The sequence below is a fragment of the Eleutherodactylus coqui genome, chromosome 3, assembly GCF_035609145.1.
Source record: "Eleutherodactylus coqui strain aEleCoq1 chromosome 3, aEleCoq1.hap1, whole genome shotgun sequence".
Taxonomy (NCBI): domain Eukaryota; kingdom Metazoa; phylum Chordata; class Amphibia; order Anura; family Eleutherodactylidae; genus Eleutherodactylus; species Eleutherodactylus coqui.
Window position 1 is genome coordinate 15514523 of NC_089839.1, and position 23444 is coordinate 15537966.

Here is a 23444-nt window from a genome sequence, read left to right on the forward strand (position 1 = left end):
TGGCTGCCGGACTCCATTTCGCGTCTTCCCCTTGGCTCTGATTGGCTGAGGGGAGTGGCGCGGGAGTTACGCCACGCCACGCCCCCACCCCGTCCTCGGACTTTTGGTGATTGATGGAAGCAATAAAATGGACGTGAGGCGACAGCGGGACTGGGCGGCCGTAGAGGCGTGGGGTGGGGGCAGCTGGGGTTACTTCACACAGTGCGTGTATGTGTATGTATATGTGTGTGTGTGTATATATATATATATATATATATATATATATATACATATATATATATATATATATATATATATACACACACACATATATATATATATATACACACACATATATGTACACACACACATATATATATATATACACACACACTGGCCTTAATGACGGAGCTTTTTTTTTTTTTTTCCAGTTTTTAAAAAAAAAATAATAACTCCTCTATTCATCGGTCACTGTCTGAGGGCTCGTTGTTTTTTGCGGGACGAGTTGTATTTTTCTTTGCTCCTATTTAATGTACTGAAAAACTTTTTAAAAATTCTAAGTGGAACAAAATGGACCCCCCCCCCACCCCCCCCCTGACCTTCCGCCATCTTTCGGTGCGTCTTGGTTCTCCGGCGCACAGACTGCAGCCACCATGACATGACCTTTATTCTCCGGGTCGTACGATTACTGCGATCCCACGTTCGGAACTTTTTTCTTTTGCTGCGCTACTTGTATTTTTTTTTTCAAAGACATTTATTTTTTTTATTTTCTGCCGCCATCACAATAACGCTTCAGGCCTCATGTCCGCGGGCGAAATAGGATTTAGGATCCGCAGCGGATTTTAACTCTTCTCCTGCCCTCGGATCCGCACCCCATAGGGACGCATTGACCACCCGCAGGTAGATAAATACCCGCGGATCGTCAATAAAAGGGATTTTAAAAAAAATGGAGCATGAAAAAATCTGGACCATGCTCCATTTTTGTGCGGGTCTCCCGCGGGGACGGCTCCCGCGGGCTTCTATTGAAGCCTATGGCAGCCGTCCGGATCCGTGGGAGACCTAAAATAAGAATAACTTACCCGCAGCGGAGCGGGAAGTTCTTCACGGCCGGATCTTCTTACTTCGGCCCGTCACATGCGCGCAGCACGCCGCCGACGTGCCGAGTACATCCGCCGTGCGAAGAAAGAAGATCCGGCCGTGAAGAAGAGAAGACCTGCCCGGTCCGCTGCGGGTAAGTTTATTCTTATTAATCCTTATTTTCAGCGCTCATGTCCGCGGGGCAGGAGGGACCTGCTATGGATTCTCCATGGAGATTCTGTAGCGGGCCCGATTTTCCCCGTGGACAGGAGGCCTTAATCTTTCCGTCCACGCAGCTGTGCGGAGGGCTCGTTTTTTGCGGGACGTCCTGCAGTTTGCGTCGGCACCATTTTGAAATACAAACAACTGTTTGATCGCTCTTTATTGCATTTTTTCTTGCAGGGAGACCCACAGATTGCATTTCGGTCATTTTTTTCCTGACAACGTTCACCATGCGGGTAAATAATGCGTTACTGTGATAGATCGGACGTTTACAGACGCTGCGATACCAAATATGTATTTTTGATTTAATATTTAGGTTCGTTTATTATAAATATGGCAAAAGTTTTTTGTTTTTTTTTTAAACTTGTATTACTTTTATTTAAATAGCAAAACTTTATTGATCTTATTTTTCCTTTTTTTTTAGCCCCCAGAGGGGACCACAACTAGGAATGCTTTGCTCGCTCCTTCAGTATGAGGTACTGCCATGGCATTACATCATACTGCAATCAGGCGGGCAGTCTATCACCCCAACCCCTCGGGGACAGTTTGATAGGCATTCTGCCCAGACAGCCCTGGGGCCTTTCACAAGTTCCCCGACTGCCATGACATTCACACGGCTCCCTGCGATCTCAGAATTGACAGAGGTATTTAAAGGGTTAACAGCCTCAATGATCGGCACGGCGTTTACCGGGGCTGTTGGCGTCGGCTGTAAGTAGCACCCGCGATGTATGGAGGAAGATCACCTCGCGATCTCCCTTCATGCATGTCCTTCAGTGGGAGGACGTAAAAACACGATCGGGCTGTCACTAAGGGGTTAAAAGACACTTCTGCAAGGCTGTCACTAAGGGGTTAAAAGACACTGCTGCAAGATTACATTTTGCTACATGTCCTTTTTTTTTTTCACATTCTTTTGGAAGGTTTTGCCTGTTGCCAGAGGCGTAACTAGAAGCTCCTGGGCCCCAATGCAAACCTGTAACGGGGCCCCCAACTATAATGCTTTACTCATAGTACTGGGCTCCCTGTATGGGGAAGAGAGGCCATATGGCCCCCCCTAAGGCTCCTGGGGGGCCCGGGTGCAACCGCATCCCCTGCACCCTCTATAGTTACGCCCCTGCCTGTTGCTTTCAATAGGACCTTAACCCTTTCCACTCCACTCTCTGACCTCTGAAGACATTATGATTTAAGGCTGTACAGCTCCGATGTTGGAAGACATCCCTCGGGATTCTCTTACTGCATATTGCCAGCCTCTCTGCTGTCGGAGACTATCCAACGTGTCACCTCATGCAGTAATGCCTTTAGCCAGCAGATAGCGCTGTTGTATAACGGCAGAAAAAGAGTAAGCCCCCCTAGGAAAACCAGGATACAAATTGGATTGAAAGGGTTAAAAGCCACTGCACGGTTTTCATATACCATTCGCTGTGCAGGCGAGTGCGAGGTTTCCCATCGAAAACAATGTGATACATGCGCCTGAGGCCGGTTTTACGTGGTTGAAAAATACACACCCGAGAGGCGCGAATTGGAACACCGTTCTTTGGAATGGAGCCATATACGGGACCGCATCGCATGCTGGGGGGGGGGGGGGGGTGAGGGGGAGAATCGCTCCATGTCCTATATTTCCGCAGCAAAAATGACACGACATCTTTATTCTGAGTCACTACAATTTAGACCAAATTCATAGTTTTTTTTTCTGTACTGTAAAAAAAAATATATTTTTTAAAATAAAAGTATTATTTTCTGCCGGCTCTAACTTTATTGTTCCGTCATTATTGCTGCATCAGGGCTTTTTTATGGGATGTTTTATAGTTTTTATTGCTACCATTTTGGGGTGCTTTTGACCTTTTGATCCCTTTTCATTACATTTTTTTTTTCTTGGTGATCAAAAAAACTCAGTTCTGACATTCAATGATAAACTGGACTTAAAGGGGTTGTCCCGCGAAACAAAGTGGGGGTATACACTTCTGTATGGCCATATTAATGCACTTTGTAATGTACATTGTGCATTAATTATGAGCCATACAGAAGTTATTCACTTACCTGTTCCGTTGCTGGCGTCCTCGTCTCCATGGTGCCGTCTAATTTTCAGCGTCTAATCGCCCGATTAGACGCGCTTGCGCAGTCCGGTCTTATTTTTCTCGTGCCGGAGAGCGGCTCCTCGTAGCTCCGCCCCGTCACGTGTGCCAATTCCAGCCAATCAGGAGGCTGGAATCGGCAATGGACCGCACAGAAGACCTGCGGTCCACCGAGGGTGAAGATCCCGGCAGCCATCTTCGCAAGGTAAGTAAGAAGTCACCGGAGCGCGGGGATTCAGGTAAGCACTATCAGGTTTTGTTTTTTTTAACCCCTGCATCGGGTTTGTCTCGCGCCGAACGGGGGGCTATTGAAAAAAAAAAAAAAACGTTTCGGCGCGGGACAACCCCTTTAAAGACTTGTCCACGCCGCTATCAGAAGCCCCAACCCCTTTTACCAGCTGACGCCTCTCCCGCTTGATTTGCAGATGCCGAGTCGTTCCCCCAGGGCTCTCCCACTCGCGTTGTCGCTTTCACGGACTAGAGCCTGTCTTCCATCACTCTTCAAAATTGCTGAGTGACCGCAGAGTCTGCGACCCGGACCTTCTAGAATCTGCCCTCTGGGATGTGCAGATCAGGTCCTTTTAGTCAGAGTTCACAACATCATGTGACCTCTCTGAAGGTCCTGACAGGGAAAGATATATACAGCTCTGTGCAAAAGTTTTAGACATGTGGAAAAAATGCTTCCAACAGTCGGTGTTAATAGTTATTATGTCAATTAACAAAACGCAAAGTAAACAAACGCAATCTAAATCAAATCACTATTGGGTGTGACTGCCTTTTGCCTTCAAAACAGCATTAATTCTTCTACAGCGTTTCCCTGATAGTAAGACCTCCCAGATTTTCAGGGGAGGCTTGAAATATAAATAAGCCCTAGCTAGGCTACATGTTAAAAAAAACCAATACCTACCGCCGGCGTACCGGTCCTCACGTTGGTCTCCATCACTGCTGTAGGCTGTCGCGTCCTTCAGCCTTACAGAGCAGATTCTCCTGGAAGCCTGGCTTGAATACCCCGCCTCCAGGAAGCTAATGCTCTGATTGGTTAATCCAGTGTCATGTCAGCCAATGAAAGCTGGCGCTGGCTTAACCAATCACAGTCGTTGAAAGGCTGTGATTGGTTAATTGAGCCATAGAAAATTCCATCCGAAATTCCATCAGACATGCACATTTTGGTGGAGTTTCGTCTGTCGGCTGTGATAGCACCCTAAGGACGTGTTCACACACTGGATTCCGCCTCTAAAAACCACAAACAATACAGGCGGAGTAGTGCGCCCTCTAGTGTTTCTGAGGAAGTGGTTTGTGCCTCAGAACACATCTTGTTGCCCATTCTCCCAATAAGAAAGGTCCGGTCCCCATCCAGAAAGTAGTCCTGCTCCTCTCCGCTCTCGTCACACCAACTCCTCAGAGTGTTGTTGTATCTCTGGGCTGGCTATTTATCGCCACTAGATCACCCTGTCCCTGCAGGGCACACCTCAGTACTTTCAGGGGTGCTTTACCCTCTTTCTGCGTAGCAGCCTTCTCTCCTTTCTTCGGCCCGGCCGGGTGCCGCACGTATGCGCTGTGCACTTTTTTTTTTAACTCCTGCGGCGCGGCACAGCACAAACACAGCTGCGGGTGTGCCGCGCAACCGGACGGCTTCCATAGGCTGTAATGGAAGCCGCGGGAGATCTGCACGAAATGGAGCATTCTGCAGGCGCTTTCCCACACGTGCGATCCGCACACCAGAGAAAAATGACATCCACAGGTTTTTAATTACCGGCAGGTGTCCAATGATTGCCTATGGGCGCGGATCACGCGTGCGGGAGACCTGTGTGCATTTACAAATTCTATTTTGCCCGTGGACATTGGGCCTTAGAGACCGAGCTTTTTTTTTTGTTAATTTTGTTTTTTCCTCCCCCCTAAAAAAAAAAAAAATCCTAACTCCTTTATTTATCCAACGACGTTGCTGTATGAGGCTTGTTTTTTGTGAGACGAGTTATATTTGTCCATGCTGCCATTTAATATACCATATAATGTACTAGAAAACGTTAAAAAAAATTTAAATAGAGAAATGAAGAAAAAAAATAAAATTCTCCCATCTTTCAGTGCGTCTTGTTACTACGGCGCACAAACTGCAAGAAAAGTGACCTGATAACTTTATTCTATGGGTCGGTACGATCACTGCGATCCCAAACTTATATAGTTTTTTTTTTGCTGTGCTACTTGCATTTCTTTCAAAGATATTACATGTTTTTAAATTAATCTCTACCGCCATCTTCTGCGGACAATAGCTTTAGGGATGTATACGGCTCCCATCAACCCTTTTAAGAGCTGTATAAATCTGAATGCAGTGAGCGTCCTCTAGTGGTAGCTACAGGTAGAAAACTGTATAATTTCAAAATGGTTTCCTGGTATTTAAAAAAAAAAAAAAAAGGCTGCAGGCTGGGTAACGGTATGAAAAAATATAATGACCATTAGACACCCTTTCACCATGTGCCCAATCCAGCACCGCCAACCCTGTCCACCTCATGCCAGTACAGAAAGCAATGACGTCACATGACCAATTGCTGACCTCAGCAGTAATGTGCTGTTCATGCACACAGGGCTGCTGAAGCTGCAATTGGTGTCAGGTCATGTTCGAGCCAGGCCCCTCCTTTGATGCCGTTAGATATGAATTTAGATCCTGCCAGCGTTTTAAATTTATCGGGTGAGAAAGGGAGTGGAAGATCTGCTTTCTTCCAGAAACAGCGCCACACTTGTCCCGAGCCTGTGTCTGGTACTGCAGCTCTTTTCTATTCACTTCACTAGAGCCGCGCTGCACTATCAGACCTGATCCATGTACAGCGGTGGTGCTGGAAGAAAGCAGCCATGTTTTTCTAACCCTTGATAACCCCTTTCACTGTCAGGCTCAGCGCCTGCTCATTCTTACTGGCTGCACTCCTCTAGTGGAATATTGCTACAGCTGTTTTGAGAGAGAAAAAAAAAATATAGATTTGTCTGCCTGCCTTCCCGGTGTACCGGACGTGTGCCGAGAACGCTCCATCTGCTGGAATTTATAAAACTTTATTACTTCTCCTTCCTCGCGCACAAAGAATGTCAGTTATTTAGCCTGCAGTCAGTCTGATGAGTCCAGCGCTCATCTGGCTGCAGTATGTGTACATGTAGACCAGCGCAAAATAAAACTATGGGCTGCCATTTGTGGCAACTAACAGCAGAGGATTACACTGCAGTCTCTAAACAGCACAGATACACTTAGCGGAGAAAATGGCGCACGGCGTGGGACGGAGGAAAAGTTATTTTCTCTGATGAAGCCCCCTACAGACTGTCTGTGACATCTAGAAGAATGATTGTCCGGAGAAGATGAGGTCAGCGCTACCGTAAAGCCTGTGCTATGCCAAGAATAAGGCCACTTGCACACGGATGGGTTGGAATCAGACTCTGTCCCCGGCCGGCAACCCTGCGTACTTAGTCTTTTCTGTATTGCGGATGACAGCGGCGGCTTTCCATCAGTCATGGGCAGAACAGATTTTTTTAAAATATTTGTTTTTCCCACGGGCACCCACGAGACCTATCCGCAATGGGCCGTGGGTCAGGCGGCTTCCCTTGACTTCAATGGAAGCCGTCCATGTGGAACCCGCACAAAAAATAGAACATGTTGCAATTTTTCCTCCGCTCAGGAAATCACAATTAATTTCGGTGAGTGTGAAGGTAAAGGATTCTTCCATGGACTCCGACCACGGATTCGGCAGCTAACATCCATTCGTGTGCAGCCGGCCTATGTGTAGACCATTCATGTGTAGGTTTGCTTCTCCTGCATGGGAGTGGGCTCAGTCACAGCCTAAGACCACGACTAACGGATCGAATCCAAGCATCCTAGAGCAGCTTGGTGATAAACAATGCTTCTTCCAACATGAAGGAGCACCAGGTCACAAGGCAAGAGTGGTAAGCAAGGGGCTCGGTGAACACAACATTGATAACTTAGTTCTATGGCCAGGAAACTCCCCAAATTTCATCTCATTGAGAACCTGTGGTCAAACCTCAAAAAGCAGGAGCACAAACAAAAACACTGAAATAGTGATAAACCCCAAGCAACGAAGCAGATACAGATAAAGCAAGTCCTTCCACATAACATGCAGGAAGAGCGGCTGTAAATCACTTCTGATGGTGAGGACAGCAGCTTCTCCTAGTCCTATAGAGAACATACCATGCAGCACCTCACCTGGTGTCCAGAGGAGCCCCTCCTGATGGGTACAGAGCGCTGCCAGACAGCAGAGCGTACACTTCAGTACTACAAGTATTTTACCAATGACATGCCCGCATGGATTAACTGGATTTTCCAGTAAAGGGCACGTGCTGCAGCTCTGCACTGTCTGTACATTGTATGATGTGGAATGTGCTTTCAAGTTACAATGGGCCAGGAAAGGCCATTGTATGATGGGAATATTGTAGCAGAGGCCATTGGAACTTGGGTCAGTCTGTATATTTATGCACCCTTTGTAGGAAGGAAAAACAAAACACACATGGCACCCCTTCATCAGCAATGAATCCAGGTTTAGTTTTGGCACTGGCGACGGCCATGCTCGTGTCTGGAGACCTCGGGGTGAACACCTTAATCCTGCTTTTGCTGTGGAGCGGCCCACTGCCCCCTGCTGGTGTGATGGCCTGGGGGGGGGGGGGGGGGGGGGTCATCGCATACAACAGTCGGTCCCCCTAGTGGTGGTACGAGGGACGATGGCAGCTCAGCGATATGTTCAGGACATCCTGCAGCCACGTGTTCCTCTCAGGGCAGCTTCCAGCAGGATAATCCGCACACACAAGGGGGTCACAGGAGCCCCCACAACATTGTCACACCATGGCTGCCTGGACACCAGATTTATCAGCCATGGGACAGGTATAGGACCATCTGGGATGCCAACTTCCACAATATCTACGATCTAAATGTGGAGCAATATGCTGCAGAATAGCATATGGAACCTGTATGCCTCCATGCCCGCCCGTATCACATCTTGTATCCAAGCTGGAGGCGGTACAACAGGGTACTAGAGCCTCCATGCCCACCTGTATCACATCTTGTATCCAAGCTAGAGCTGGTACAACAGGGTACTAAAGCCTCCATGCCCCCTGTATTACATCTTGTATTCAAGCTAGAGCTGGTACAACAGGGTACTAAAGCCTTCATGCCCGCCCGTATCACATCTTGTATCCAAGCTGGAGGCGGTACAACAGGGTACTAAAGCCTTCATGCCCGCCCGTATCACATCTTGTATCCAAGCTAAAGGTGGTACAACAGGGTACTAAAGCCTTCATGCCCGCCCGTATCACATCTTGTATCCAAGCTAGAGGCGGTACAACAGGGTACTAGAGCCTCCATGTCCGCCTGTATCACATCTTGTATCCAAGTTAGAGGCGGTATAACAGGGTACGAGAGGGTCCCTGCCTATCTATCACACAGAGAAAGACGCTTATTTTTTGTGACTCCTTCGCAAAAGAAAATTAATGCACCACAAAGGAGTTGTTGGAATTGATTACGTTCTACAGGTGAATGTGATGATGATTGGTGGAAGCGATCACAATATTAAAAAGTGAAAGAATAAGTTTATTGGGGAAAACTGAACAAATCAAACAGAAGCCCCAGTACCGTGTTGCCTGGATACATGATGGGATACGGTCAGGCATACAGGCTTTGTATGTTACCTTGCAACACTTTTGCCCACAAACGTTGAAACTGAGCCTCTAGATCCCGCACTGTCAAAGCCGGCGCCCTGGTGGGTTCACTAAATAAAATCTGTGATAAATCTGCCCACTTGGCAGGCCAGGGGATTGTGGCAGCCGGGCAGAGGCACTTCTGGGAAACCCATGTGTGTGCGGTCGGGCATTATCCTGCTGCCTATTTGAAGTCGCCATGAGAGGACCACATGTGGCTGCAGGATTTCTAGCACAGATCACAGAGCTCTTCGTGTCCCTCCATCAGTGCTCGCCGTGACCGGCCGTCGGACGCGATGGTTCCCTAGATCACCACACCAGCAGTTGGAGCGGTATGTTACTCCACAACACAGCCAGGCTTGCAGCGCTCAGCACAAGGCCTCCATCCCTGAACAGGTCCATCATCGGCTTCCAAACAGAAGCAGAAATGGTTACCAAAGACAATACGGTTCTAGTCAGAAGCAGTCCAGGTTTCTCGTTCACGGCACCACTGCAAACAAAGGCGACAAAGTTGTTGTGTTAATGCCAGGACACGTATTCGGCGCAGCGTCACCAAACTTCCTTCTGTTAAGGAAATCATCCCTGCAGAGACAGGGTTCTGGAACGCAGGTGCCAATCCGTATCTACATGGCAGACAATGAGAGCGTTGGGCCTGTTCACACTCTTCAGCGGATCCTCTCTACTGGGGGTCTACCTGGGCCCTCCAGAGCCTATTCGCCGTGTAGATGTGCCCTCACGTAACCACCGCTCCGAACACCTCCAATTGATAGAATGCCTGTCAGATCGTGGTATAATGTAATGCTGTGGCATTACATCAGACTGCAGGAGCGATGAAAGCAGCGAAAGTTCTTGGCTCCTCTGGGGAGTAAAAATAAGTTTTAAAAAGTTTAACTATTAAAAAAAAGTAATAAAAGTTTTTAAAAAAAAACTTTTGCTTTATTTTTTTATAAAATTATCTGAATCATAAAACAAAAAAACATTTGGTATTGCTGCATCCATAAAAATCCGATCAAAGTACCGCTTTACCCCGCACGGTGAACAAAGTCAGAAACAACTAACGGAACCGGAATTGCGCTTTTTTGGTCACCCTGTCTCCAAGAAAAAAAAATGTAATAAAAAGTGATCGAGAAGCCGTACGTATTTGAAAATGGTACCAACAGAACGTCTCGTAAAAAATGAACCCTTGCAGAGCTATGTCGACAGAAAAATAAATGTTGCAGCTGTCAGAAGATGGGGACAGAAGAGGATTTAAAAAATTTAAATATCTAAGAAAAAAGAAAAAAAAAATATATAAAAATTTGGTATCGTACCGACCCATAGAATAAAGTTATGTCATTTTTGTTGCAGTGTGTCCCCCGTATAAACAAGATGCACAGAAAGATGGCGGAATTTCGTTTTTCTTCCATTACACTCCACTTAGAATTTTTAAAAAGTTTTTCAGTATAGTATACGGTACCTTAAATAGTATCATTGAAAAATACAACTCGTCCCGTAAATAACAAGCCCTCATGCAGCAACGTCGATGGATACTTAAAAAGGAATTACAACTTTTTAAAAGGGGAGAGAAAAAACAAATGGGATTTTAAAAAAGGCCATGTCCTTAAAGGGGTTGTCTCGCGGCAGCATGTGGGGTTATACACTTCTGTATGGCCATATTAATGCACTTTGTAATATACATCGTGCATTAAATATGAGCCATACAGAAGTTATTCACTTACCTGCTCCGTTGCTAGCGTCCCCGTTGCCATGGTTCCGTCTAACTTCGGTGTCTTCTTGCTTTTTTAGACGCGCTTGCGCAGATGCATCTTCTCCCTTCGGCTGGTCTTGGAAGCATCGGCGTTTTGGCTCCACCCCCTTGTACGCGGCATCGCGTAGCTCCGCCCCCGTCACGTGCCGATTCCAGCCAATCAGGAGGCTGGAACCGTCACACGTCATGGGGCGGAGCTACGTGATGATGCGTACAAGGGGGCGGAGCCAAAACGCTGATGCTTCCAAGACCAGCCGAAGGGAGAAAGTGCATCTGCGCAAGCGCGTCTAAAAAAGCAAGAAGACACCGAAGTTAGACGGAACCATGGCAACGGGGACGCTAGCAACGGAGCAGGTAAGTGTATAACTTCTGTATGGCTCATATTTAATGCACGATGTATATTACAAAGTGCATTAATATGGCCATACAGAAGTGTATAGACTCACTTGCTTTCGCGAGACAACCCCTTTAAGGGGTTAATAAAAGTGATTAAACCGCACAAAAATAAGTGCTTGTTGACAATAAAAACTATTTGTTCAGCAGTGATTTTGTTCACCTGCAGATACCTCTGGGGTCTCCAGTCCACGGCTGCCAAGCAGTCCTCACCTATGTGATCACTGCCCACCCAGGAATGAAGGGGACCATAACCTCACACTCATGAAGCTCAGCCTGCCGCTCCCCCTATTGGGAATCAGGGCACCTGTATGCCCGCTGATTGACACCGACCCACAAACCCAGAACCAGCTGCCTGCACTTCCTTACGGAGTATATATTCCTCGCTGTGCCTCAAATAATGCGTCAAGGTTTCTGCTGCCTTTGAGATTACATTTGGGGGAATTATGCTTAAATCGTAGCCAATTTCCTCTCAAGCCACACCCATTTAAAAAAAACAAAACTGGCGTACATTCAAAAAGTCCCAAATTTTTGTGCACGCTGGACTTGCAGCAAAATCTGCAACATTTGTACACCAATTTTCCATTGCTGAATCCTCCCCCATTGCCCCCCCCCCCTTACTACTGAAGCCATATTATGGATTTCAACAGATCTATAAATCCCAATGGGGGGGACAGCTCCCTCTAGTGGTAACTATAGGAAAACAGAATTTTACCATTTAACAACTGCTCAGTTAATGGAAACAGACCACATATGTGCATTTAGGGCTTGTGACAACTCCTCTCTGCAACTCAGTTATTGTAAAACATTAATGAAAAATTTGCATATCTGAAATCTTTAAAAGTGACTGTTTTTGTCCAGCATCCTGTACGGTCAATACAAGGAAACGTCCCCTCCCGAATATAACAGGAACAGCGCCAATTTCTCACTTTATTTACTTCTCTGGCATGAGAGCCCAACTAAATTATAAAATACAGCAAGTAAACCGGAGCTCATCACGCTATATGCGACTCCACCGAGCAGGGCAGGGACTGACCACAGATCGCTAACCTTCAGTGAATGAAACGGAACCTCATGGATTTAAGATAGAAGGTATCTATACAATGGGTCTAGATTAGAGATGAGCAAGTATACTCGCTAAGGCACATTACTCGAACCTTAGCCGAGTATCTCCCCGCTTGTCTCTAAAGATTCGGGGGCCAGTGCAGGTGACAAGTGAGTTGTGGCGGGAAGTGGGGGGGGGAGGGAGAGAGAGATCTCCCCTCCGTTCCTCCCCGCTCTCCCCCGCCGCTCCCCAGCCGCCACCGCCCCCCGAATCTTTAGAGACGAGCGGGGAGATACTCGGCTAAGGCACTACTCGCTCCAATAATGTGCCTTAGCGAGTATACTCGCTCATCTCTACTCTAGATGCATTCCCATCATCGGGCTCCCTGCCTGTAGTGCTGCTGCATCTCCCTGCTATTTAGTGCACAAAATAGGACATTAATAAAACAGACTGGCGGTAAAAAAATATATAAAAATCTGCCCTCACTGGTAAAATGAAAGCTACTGTTTTTCTAAATGAGGCCTCCTCTGTATTACAAAGCTTCATATAATCGTGTACTACTGCTTTATGCAGAAAGTCACCATTGGTACGCAGAACTTACCTTAGACTTCTAACTATCTTCTTTCCCTGGCGGCCCGAGTACGGTCATACTGATCATCCACTTCACAAGTAATCAGAAAGATTGCATAATGTAACTGAGGACACTTAACACTTTTTCTAATGCAGCATCTTATTAATCATTGTATATAACAACCCCATTCATTTCTTACAATTTTCAATATCTCTGCTTACAGTCAGTTATTAAAAGTTGAAAAGCCTTCCTGCTGGTTCAACAACACATAAGGTGGTTGTTAATCAACCATGACAGCAAGCAGAGATCTTGCAAATAGCTAGACAAACATTTATTATTGAGCAGTTTAGAAACTACTTATACAATATATGAAAAGCTAAATCTGTTTGTGTCGTATACAAATCCACAGTTCTGGCCTGATTTGAGGGAAGTTTTGCATGAGCGTTCTTCAGTACCAGGCAGTGAATAGTGGCGCAATTAAAAAAAAAGAAAAAAAAATCAAAAACTCACCGACTACTTGCCCTGTAATTTTTGTTGCCAATAAAAACCAATCAGAGCTCAGCTTTCATTTCTTATAATGCTAAGGTTAAATAAAAGCTGCGCTGTGATTGGTTGCTATGGGTAACGCAGATTTTCTTTGGGGCTGGGCTCATTGTTGTAGCCCACTTTGTATATATTTCATGACTACTATTCACAAAATCGCGGTGCAACGCAGGGTATATCAGCTAGTACAATAGATATAAAACACAAACCCTTTATAAAGGTCACCACTGAAGAGTCTTCTTACAAAACCAAAAAGTTAAAGCAACTAAATCTACAACTTATTTTAAGCATCTAAATAGGCCCAAAACTTGATGCTTCAAAGTCCCTGTTCCCCTTCAACAGTCAGAAAACAATGCTAAATATCTAGCTGCCTGCAGCTTCCACTAGGGGGAGCTTATTGTATACAGCTATTCTGGAACTCCGAAATCAGTCTTCAGTAAGATGATAAGCTTCCCCTAGTGGCACCTGCAGTAAGGTTATGGCAAGGCCTTGGCAGACTAGGAGTTTTTCGGAACTAAAACACTAACGACCAATTGGCAGGATAGGCCACCAATACCAGATCAGCGGGGTGCTGCTGTTCAGGACCCCGCTGCTCAACTGTTCGAAAAGGCCAGTAATGTGTCATTTATCACATGGCAAAAGCGCAGCCTATAACAACTATACAGGCACCACCGCTACGAAATCTACGATGCTGTGTCTGGAATGCAGTCAAGAGGCCACGGCGTGCACCTGAATACCAGGCCTTTACAAGCAGCTGATTGGTATTAATGACCTATTTTGAAGATAGGGTCATCAATATCCAAGTCCTGGAAAACCCCTTTAGTGCTGGTATCATTGATTACCCCCATGGACCACATCAATACCAACTCCTCTTTCACTGTGACAGTCTTTTAGGAAGGAGGGATCGAGATGTTACTTTTAGTTTTGGACTTGTAATTAAAGGGGTTGTCCAGGATTACAAACCATAGCTGCTTTCTTCCAAAAACAGCGCCACATTTGTCCACAGGTCACGTCCGGCATTGCATCTCAGCATCCCTGAAGACGACTAAGCTGCAATACCAAAACGCAGCCTATGGTCAAGAGTGGAACTGTTTTTGGGAGCAGCCATCTCTTCCAGAACAACCCCTTAAATTTCAACCCTCGATGGGCAAAAGTATGGAAACGTTTGGCGAATGTCCACAATTGTAAGATAAACACGCACAACTGTGATTCTATACAGTCTTCATTTATACATATTACATAGTCTTACATTATTGGAGCGTATTCAATACTGGTAAAAGGTATCTTCAAAATTAGAAAAATAATGATAGCGTTATGTAAACCTCTGAGAAGAGATACCAGCAACTTATTTATAGGGCATTCACAATTAGTTTTTTTTTTTTTCTTAAGTCACATTCAAGATAACCTGTCAGAAAACTTCCAGCAGTCCAAAGATTAGAAAGCCTTCATCAGACCGAGGGTAGCAACAACTTTATATTGCAATTTTATTTAATTTGCTCAAACAAAAAAAAACAAAAAAAACAAAGTTAGCATGTAGTAAAACAAAAAAGGTAAAAAATAGAGATGACAAGAAAGAAAAAAAAAAAAATCTAAATATGGTAAAAACAAGAAGCACGGGGCAGATGACATTCGTAAAAGGACTCCTGCTTCAGATGGAACACACGTAACATGACCGGGATGATTGTAAGTAGAGATTTCAGCACCAGCACACAGATTTTATACATTCAGTTTCATTGCAATTAATCATTTTGTGTTTTTTTTGTAGCCCCCTTTGGGTATCGTATCACAGCTTAGGTCACAGTGTTGCTAAAGAAAGCTCACTTGGAGCGGGTGGGATATCTGCAAACTCTTAAGACATCCAATATAAACAAGACATAACCCCTCCCCCTTGAAATGATTAGCTTTTACAGTAATTTTTTTAAAAAAAAACTTGGATTTAAAAAAATTAAATTCCTGTGAAAAACTTAAATTTAAAAGGAAAAAAAAAAACTAAACAAACCTCTCCATAAATTTGAATAACTGAAATCTCTAATGAGTCGATAATTGGGGGGTATCCATTAGTGTTTGGGTAGGAGTGTCTTAGGGGTGGAAGGGGGATGACAAAGGGGAAACAAAAAGTAACTGATATGCCACACGAGATGCGAATGCGAGATGGAGACAATTGATTACTCTAGAACTGAAATATCAGGTTTTTCTTTTTTTTTTTTTAGACCAAGGCACAAAAACGCATAGTGCATTAAACCGGTATCATTCAAAAAAACATGGGAGGGTCTGTCCGTCCTCCCGTTATGGGTTGTTATATACTTTGGACTGCTTGTCGTCATAATAAAACGTTGGCTTAGTCTGGAGTGGTGACAGACGACACGTGGGAGTCACATACATTTGCTGAACTCTCTTAATGTCGTTGAAATGTCTGCAGTATTAAACAGATATAGATAGGAGAAGATGACGAATCCTCACGTGAGCCGGTCCTGGACAAGCCTGTCCTGGATTAGTCCACAGTTTCATTACTTCGTACCATGCAGAACAGTTTTTATTTCCGGAGGGGATGGATGAGAGTGGCTGCTTGCACACTGAGATACTGGCTGAAATTTTTTTTTTTTTCGGTTTGGAAAGTCCACGTCCTTCAGTGAGTATCAGAAGAGCATTGAAAGGTCCATATGTTCAAAAAGCTTATAGAGGCGTCTTGCTTTGGCGTCCAGCACTTACTAGGGAAGGTTTCTGTTCTTATGAGCTACAATACTATACCGTATCGATAAGATCTCCGAGGCTCCATGTGAATATGGCACAATTCCAACCAAGACTCTTTAACATTCCTGATGTCCTTCCTGAATTTTACATTTCCCACCAGAATCACTTCGGTTGGATGACTCTGAAGGGTTCCTTCATCTCTAGGAACTTTCAAAAACTTCAAACTTCTTTCCCCTCCCAACATTGAACAAAACAAAAACAGAAAAAAGCCTCAGTACAATCCACTCCGTCATCATCGTCACCATTGAAAGAGCGAAAAGTAAAGCAGAGTCTATGGCGTATGAGGATGGGACATCATGGAGAAGACAGGTTACGAGAAATGGCCACTGTAAAAGGCTAAAAGAACCTAAACGAGAGAGAGAAGCTTTTCTTGGATAATGGAGAAAGTGGCGTCTTACCCGGGACAACCCGCTAAAGGCAACATGCACTGTTTTTGAAGGTCCTGAGACCCTAAAATGTTTTTCTCCCCATGCAAAGTAAAGTAACTCTCGAAATGTAGCCGGAATAGATTTTTGTTTTTCTGATTTGGTGGAAGTGTTCATTTAAGAACTTTTTTTCTAAATTCTCGGCTTCTCCTCAACTAAACTACAGAAACAAGAGCCGTCCTCTGCCAACATATCCAAAAATAGGTAGAAAATTAAAATGCTCTCGATGTGCAACACTCTGCCCCTTAGCCCTAACTTCTCCTAAATATTGGACCAGTGACCGGGCTTCTCCGAGAACAAGAAAAAAACAAAAACCAAAAAGGACCATGGTACCCAGAATACAGTGACATTCTACAACGTGTGTGGTGTCTCGTAAAATCAAAAACTATTAAATATCATAGGAAGACGAACCTGAGTTACACTTGCAGTGAAAGATTGGATAACCTGCTAGACCTGACACTTCTCTCCCCTTTTGTTTTTGCGGTATAGGCGATGATTTTTTTTTTGACATGGTTGAATTCTAGGATTTATGTGCTGCAAGCTCATTGGACAGGAAAAAAATATATTAAAAATAATAGGAAATGGGAACTTCTGCATAATAAATGTTCAGTCTTTTTTTCTCCTTTAAGACCATCGCTCTTGGTGTGAGAAGGGGGGGTGGGGGAATTTTTTTAAAGGCAGAAAACCAGGCGAGATTCGGTATACATCCAAACTGAAGTTTCTGAAAGGTCTTTATTTGCGGTTCCCAGGTTGCAGGATTCTCAAGACTTCCTTTACAACATCTTAGAAAAAGGAGAAGTCCTTTCTAATCAGGGCGCTGAGCCACCTCCCGTCAGTCTTTTCTATGTACTATTTGATTTTCCCAGCTCTTGCCGGATGGCTAAAATAAGAAAAAGAACAAAAGTTATCTAAAAAGTATAAAAAACACCAAACTGTACGTCAACAATTAGTAGTTACAAGGGTAGTGCAAAAATAGACTTATCACCTACTGTATATGCACAGGATAGGTGATAGAAGTCTGATTGATGGGGGTCTCGTGTCCCATCAATCCTGAGAATGGGGGTCTCGTGTCGTCCTCTGCTCGTCACTGCAGAGGCTCACAGCACCCACTAACTGTGAGGTAAAGATTGAATGGTGGTTGCTCACACGCAGCGCTGCTCCATTCATTTCAATGGGGAACAGAAGTAGTACAAGTGCTTGGCCATCTCCGGCAGTCCCATTGAACATAGAAAAGAGCAGCAGTTGCACATTCTATCTCCTCTTTCCGGTGGGTGGGTGCAGCATGGAAGAGGGAAAAATGGGATCGGTGAGACCCCCACTTTTTATCGCCTATCCTATGGATAGATGTCTATTTAGGTACGACCCCTTTAAAGAGAACCGATCACCACACATCTGTGGTGGAAGCAAGAGCCGATTCCTGGATTAGCAGACTCCGGATAGAAGGAATTTAACCGTACAAATGAGTAGAAGCAAAGGACTGCACTTACCATCGATGAGCTCTTCTTTCAGTTTTGCTAGTTCTTTTCTCATCTCTTCTAAAATGTCCTGATAGAGGGGGGGGGGGGGGGGGGAAGATATAAAAACATTCTTAAGAAAAGGGCCGCACACTAAACAATTCAAAGTCAACGCTGAAAGGAAAAAAAAAAAAGAGAGAATAGCAATATTTTTCTCATCTGTGATAACTAAGTTTTGTAATTTATCAAGCCCTAATAGTTTACAGTCTGCGGCCAGCAGGGGCGCTGCATCCCAAACCTCAGGCTCACGGAGTGTCGCCCACTAAACAGGGCCGCCCACTAAACAGGGTTTCGATGGCAACTGGACACAAGTCAATGGAGTCTGGATCAGTCACCGCTTGTCATAGCCAGGAATAGGGATAATAAACTGCAAGTCCTGACTTTTTGATCGCTTTTTATTGTGTTTTTTTTCTGAGAGACCGGGTGACTAAAAAAGTGCATTTCTGGCGTTTTTTTTTCTTCCGGATGACGTTCATCGTGCGGGGTAAATAATGCACTACTTTGATAGATCGGACTTTTACGGATGTGGCGATACCAAATATGTATTTTTATTTTGTGATTTAGATTTTTTAATTATAGATATGGCAAAAGAGGGGGCGATTTAAAATTACATTTTTTTTTTATACAATTCATAAAACTTGATTATTTTTTTTAACTTTTCTTTTAAGCCCCCCTGGGGGACTACAACATGCGATGCTTTGATTGCTCCTGCAGTACGACTGCATTCTGTTTAATAAATTATAATCATTTATAATAATTTGGTCATATTGTAATTGTACTGAGCCGCATTAAAAAAAAAAAAGTTGTCATTGACAATTCAAAGTCAACGCTGAAAGGGAAAAAAAAAAGGGAATAGCAATATTTTTCTCATCTGTGATAACTAAGTTTTGTAATTTATCAAGCCCTAATAGTTTACAGTCTGCGGCCAGCGGGGGCGCTGCATCCCAAACCTCAGGCTCATGGAGTGTCGCCCTCTTATACCTGTTTCAGTCTGTCGTAGTCCAAGGCTTCTGACTGCACCCCGTTGGCACTTGGCTGCCCCGATGGTGTAGACTTTGGTCTGTACAAACAAAGCAATATCACATTTAACCCAATTACAGCCAGCCATCATGAAGAACACAGATACACGGACCCAGCTGACTATATATAACGGACATCAGGTTTCCAAACACACACGATACCCCGAAGCTGCACTGTAACATCACTCTGCTACAGGAGCCGGTAATAAAAGGGGTTTTCCAGGGCTAATATACTGATGACCTACCCTCAGAATGAGTCAGCAATATGAGATGGGTGGGGGTAAGACTTGCAAAACCTCCACCAATCAGCTATGACATTCAGGAGAGCACTGCTCCCTCTTAATTGTATACTAGGCATGCATAGCGCCATTCATTTTGTGGTGGTAGCTTCTGGTACTGCAGCTCCATCCCATTCACTTGAAAAGAATAGAGCTGCACGTAGGCCGTGACCAGCGGTTGACACGTTACAGGCCAAATAGGCCGTGGTGTTCATCCGCTGATTGTAGAGGGTTCCATGAGTTGGCCCACCACTGATCTGATACTGATGACCCGTAATAGAGAAAGTTAAATCAGTTTTTTAGTAACCCATGTAAGAATAAAGACAGCGACATTGGAAAGGCAGTCTTCATAAGTCTAGTGTGATCTTAAATACTCCTGAAAAAAATAGACATGTTACAGAGGTAACAGCTGTATTGGCCAACTGGAAAAGTTATATTTACAAGCTCAGAGGCTCCAAGATCATGTAATAATATGAGGGACTAAGAGAAAAGCACAGCCGTTATAGGTTGTTACACCAAGACATTGTTCTCTGTAGTACATCAGGTTGTGACATTGTAGTCAGCCTGTCAGTCCATCAAATCCAGCAGGGAGCGAGCGCTGCGAGAAGAGAAGCTGTGTGCAGAATAGAACGGCTTCTCTCCGTTGGGGGACGGCAGCACGTGATCGGGGAGAGAAGTAAAACACCACGAGTGGTGGGATATAGGGGGCACAGGGCTATTAAGAATAAATTCTATATAAATACAGAAACATATGGATGGAGCATCCTCTATTACGCCTGTTATACTGATGGATTTCTCAGTTCCATTAGAAGGATTTTGTATGAAAAACGTACAGAACTGGCTGATAAAACCTATTGCAAAAATGCCAAGAATCGCCTATTCTGTACGTTTAAGAAAAACAAAGTTCAGGTACTCTAACTACAGTGTTTCCCCGATAGTAAGACACCCCCGATTGTAAGACGTATCGGGGGTTTCAGGGGGGTCGGCCAATGTAAGCCTTTCCCCCGAAAGAAAGACATATGTCTTACTTTCCGGGAAACACGGGGGTATTGCCGCCTCCCTCTCATCTAGCTGCGCGCCGCCTCCTGCCCACGTCCGCACCGTCCCCCTCTCCATACGTCGCCGCGTCTGCCACCTCCCTCTGATCTTAATGAGCGCCGCCTCCTGCCCACTTCCGCGCCGCCCCCCCCTCCATACGTCACCGCGTCTGCCACCTTTGGCCGCCTGCAGACGAGCGGGTCGGATCCGGCAGCGAGAATTCTCGCCGCGCGATCCGACCCGAGCGCCTGCAGGGACGAGCGCATACTCACCCGCGCCTGGCGGCCCCGGCTCTTTCATGTGCCGGCTGCCGCGCAGCCGGCGCATGCGCAGACCGGAGCCGGCGGCCGAGTGAGTGCGTGCCCCGCAGAAAATTAGGACATGCCGCGGTTTGTTTGCCGCGCGAGATTTCGCGCGGCCAAACCGCGGCCGTCTGCATAGGAGTGAGTATTTTAATGCACTCCTATGCAAACTTTCAGCGGCGGAAATCCCGCGGCGGGATTTCCGCTCGTGTGCAGGCGGCCTTTGTCTGATCCAAATGAGCGCCGCCTCCTGCCCACTTCCGCGCCGACCCCCTCTCCATATGTCACCGCGCCGTCCCCTGCACTTGTCACTGCTGGCGTCACCGCGCCGTCCCCTGCACATGTCACTCCAGTATTGGAGTGTCTTATATTGTCACTCCAATATAAGACATACCCCGAAAGTAAGACATAGTGGGGCTTTTGGGGATAAAAAGAAAGTAAGACACTGTCTTACTTTCGGGGAAACACGGTATCAATCTTTTAAATTAACTGCTGACAGACCTTCATCGTCTGGAAGTCGTCTGCGCTTAAAATGTTCGTCAGATAGTTGTTCATTCAGAGAGCATTCCCACAAAGACCCTTTGTCGCCTGGTGTCACCGAACATGTACGCCCAGTTTCATCTTTAAAGCCCAAAATGGACTAAAATATGTATGGCCGAGCCAAAAAACCAGACGATCATTTGTCCAACCATCAGCCTACTTCTATCGAACGTGTATGAACGAGTTAGGAGCTTAGAGATCTGGAGTCGCCGGTGGTGGGAAACATCCAGATAATGAGCCATGAATCCAGGGCTTACATCGAGTCCCTGTGTTAGTGGATGGAAAGTTCTCAACAGTTTGAAGTCCCAAATTCCTCCCCAATGTTCCATAACGTCAGATGTCATTCGTCCACAAACAATCTTGCCTTTGAAAGAACATTCTTAGAAAGCCCTTGTCTGTGGCTCGGTGTCACTGAACGTATATGGCCAATATGGACTAAAATGTGTACGGCTGTGTCTGAGAAAACAGACCATTGTTGTTCAACCACCAACCTACTTCTATCTTAAATGGGTTTCCCCACTACTTAAAATTGCTTCACAACCTCTGTCTTTACTGGCTGCTGCCGACTCCGGTGACCAGTGATTGGCTGCAGCAGTCACATGACCGGGTCAGAAACAACCAGAGTGCTTGTGAAGCAATTTTAAAGTGGAGAGACTCCTTTAAGAAAGGCAACACATCCTGATCTTTTCCATACCTGGAGATAACAGGGGATTTGCTACCATTTATTGTGTTTGTTCTTTCCCAAGGCTTTCTTGCAGGTTCTGTGAGATGAGAAACAGGGATAATGAGAAAAAACCATAAATGCAGCAGGGGGTTTTTCTTGCTGAAATACATAACCTGTACAAAAGCTAAATCCTATGTGATTCTCACCTGGTGTACCGGTGGAGGGGGTTTTAGTAGGTGCGGGCTCCGCCTCCTCCTGTGGGGCAAATACAAAAAATGAGCATTACACTCTATTCTGATTGGCCAGTACTGCTCACATGAGCAGTGCTGGCCAATCTGAATGCAGTATGCAATGTCTGACTACCATCTTAGTTTGGCCGCAGAGCTCCTGCCAAGATGGAAGGTGCGGCTCCAGAAAACTGGATTGGCTGCAGAATGAGCACAGAAGACCCCAGGTAATACAACTCCTCCGCCTCTGGACACGTTTTGTCCCCAGGACCTAAGAATCGCTTTAGCCAGTTTCCAAGTCCCTTGTGGCTAGAGCTGATCCTCCGCCAAACCCCCATACCATTCCCACCAATATTTGACCACCCAATTGCACTCAGAACATGCATGTTTTCACACTCCTCACCATCTTGTCTTCCTTTGCGTCAGGCTCTAAGATCGGTCCTTTTTCAGCGATTCGTCTTCTACAGAATGCACATGAAACAAGGCGGTTAGTGCAGGTATACTGATTAATATAGGATTTACAGCAGTGGCTTACAGAGACAGCAACACATTGATCAGACCCACCCTCCTTAGGAAGAAAAAAAAAATCACCCCCCCCCCCCCCCCCCCAATGTGGCCTTTGTACAAGACATGTGGGGTGCAAGACCTGTGCTTGCCATACTGTCTGGGGCTTTCTGTATGGCAAGGTATCCACTTAGCATGAATGCACTGGGTGACATTAGATCTGAGTCCTTCTGTATGACCCGCGCTGGGCCAACATCATTATTTATGGCCCGTGCCACCCACCATCTATTCACCCTCAGAACTGCTACTAGGAGCCAATTATTGACACCGTCCTACGGAGGTCCCAAGCTGGTCTACAGATCGATAACTCACCTTCTTGCTAGTAATGCACTCATTTCTTCCATTAAACCTCCCCCACCCATCGGAAGAGGACCATTCCCACGGTTAGCTTCTGTCTTGGGAGGGCCTGTACCTGCGGCGGCTGCAGGGCTTACACTGCTCTGAATGGGCGCATCATCGGACTGCACAACAGAGAAAGTCACGTTACACACACACCTTGTATATAACATACGGTTTATATATAGTTCGGGGTTGGAGGTCGGTCTAGGAAGCTAAGGCATAGGGAAATATGCAGGGATTATCGTCTAGTCACCCGACAGGCCTCATATCTCAGCTTCCTGGACCTTTGTGAGCATATAGTGTGTGTGGGATATTTGGGGTCACATTATGGCGCTATATCCAGTGTAAATCCTTTAACCCCTTGAAGTCGCGACCATAACTCTTATTTACCCACCGCCTTTGCTGTCTGAGGGCTACTTGTATTTTTCAATGTTACTATGTAATATACCATATAATAC

At 45.5% G+C, this 23444-nt stretch overlaps 1 protein-coding gene across 6 annotated transcripts in view; it reads right to left on the reverse strand.

Annotated features, from left to right (window-relative positions):
- Window positions 1-14779: 14779 nt before the first annotated feature.
- ENAH (ENAH actin regulator) overlaps window positions 14780-23444 on the reverse strand; it is an 80254-nt gene continuing 71589 nt past the window's right edge. For 3 of the 6 annotated variants that reach the window (XM_066595162.1, XM_066595164.1, XM_066595165.1), the window contains 7 exons: window positions 22960-23108; window positions 22484-22544; window positions 22063-22111; window positions 21887-21953; window positions 18997-19075; window positions 17989-18046; window positions 14780-17381 (listed from right to left, as the gene is read on the reverse strand). In XM_066595162.1, the coding sequence (XP_066451259.1) occupies window positions 17344-17381; window positions 17989-18046; window positions 18997-19075; window positions 21887-21953; window positions 22063-22111; window positions 22484-22544; window positions 22960-23108 (501 nt within the window). In that variant the 3' untranslated portion in view covers window positions 14780-17343. The remainder of the gene's footprint in view (window positions 17382-17988; window positions 18047-18996; window positions 19076-21886; window positions 21954-22062; window positions 22112-22483; window positions 22545-22959; window positions 23109-23444) is intronic. The other 3 variants (XM_066595163.1, XM_066595167.1, XM_066595166.1) reach the window with 1 other exon arrangement.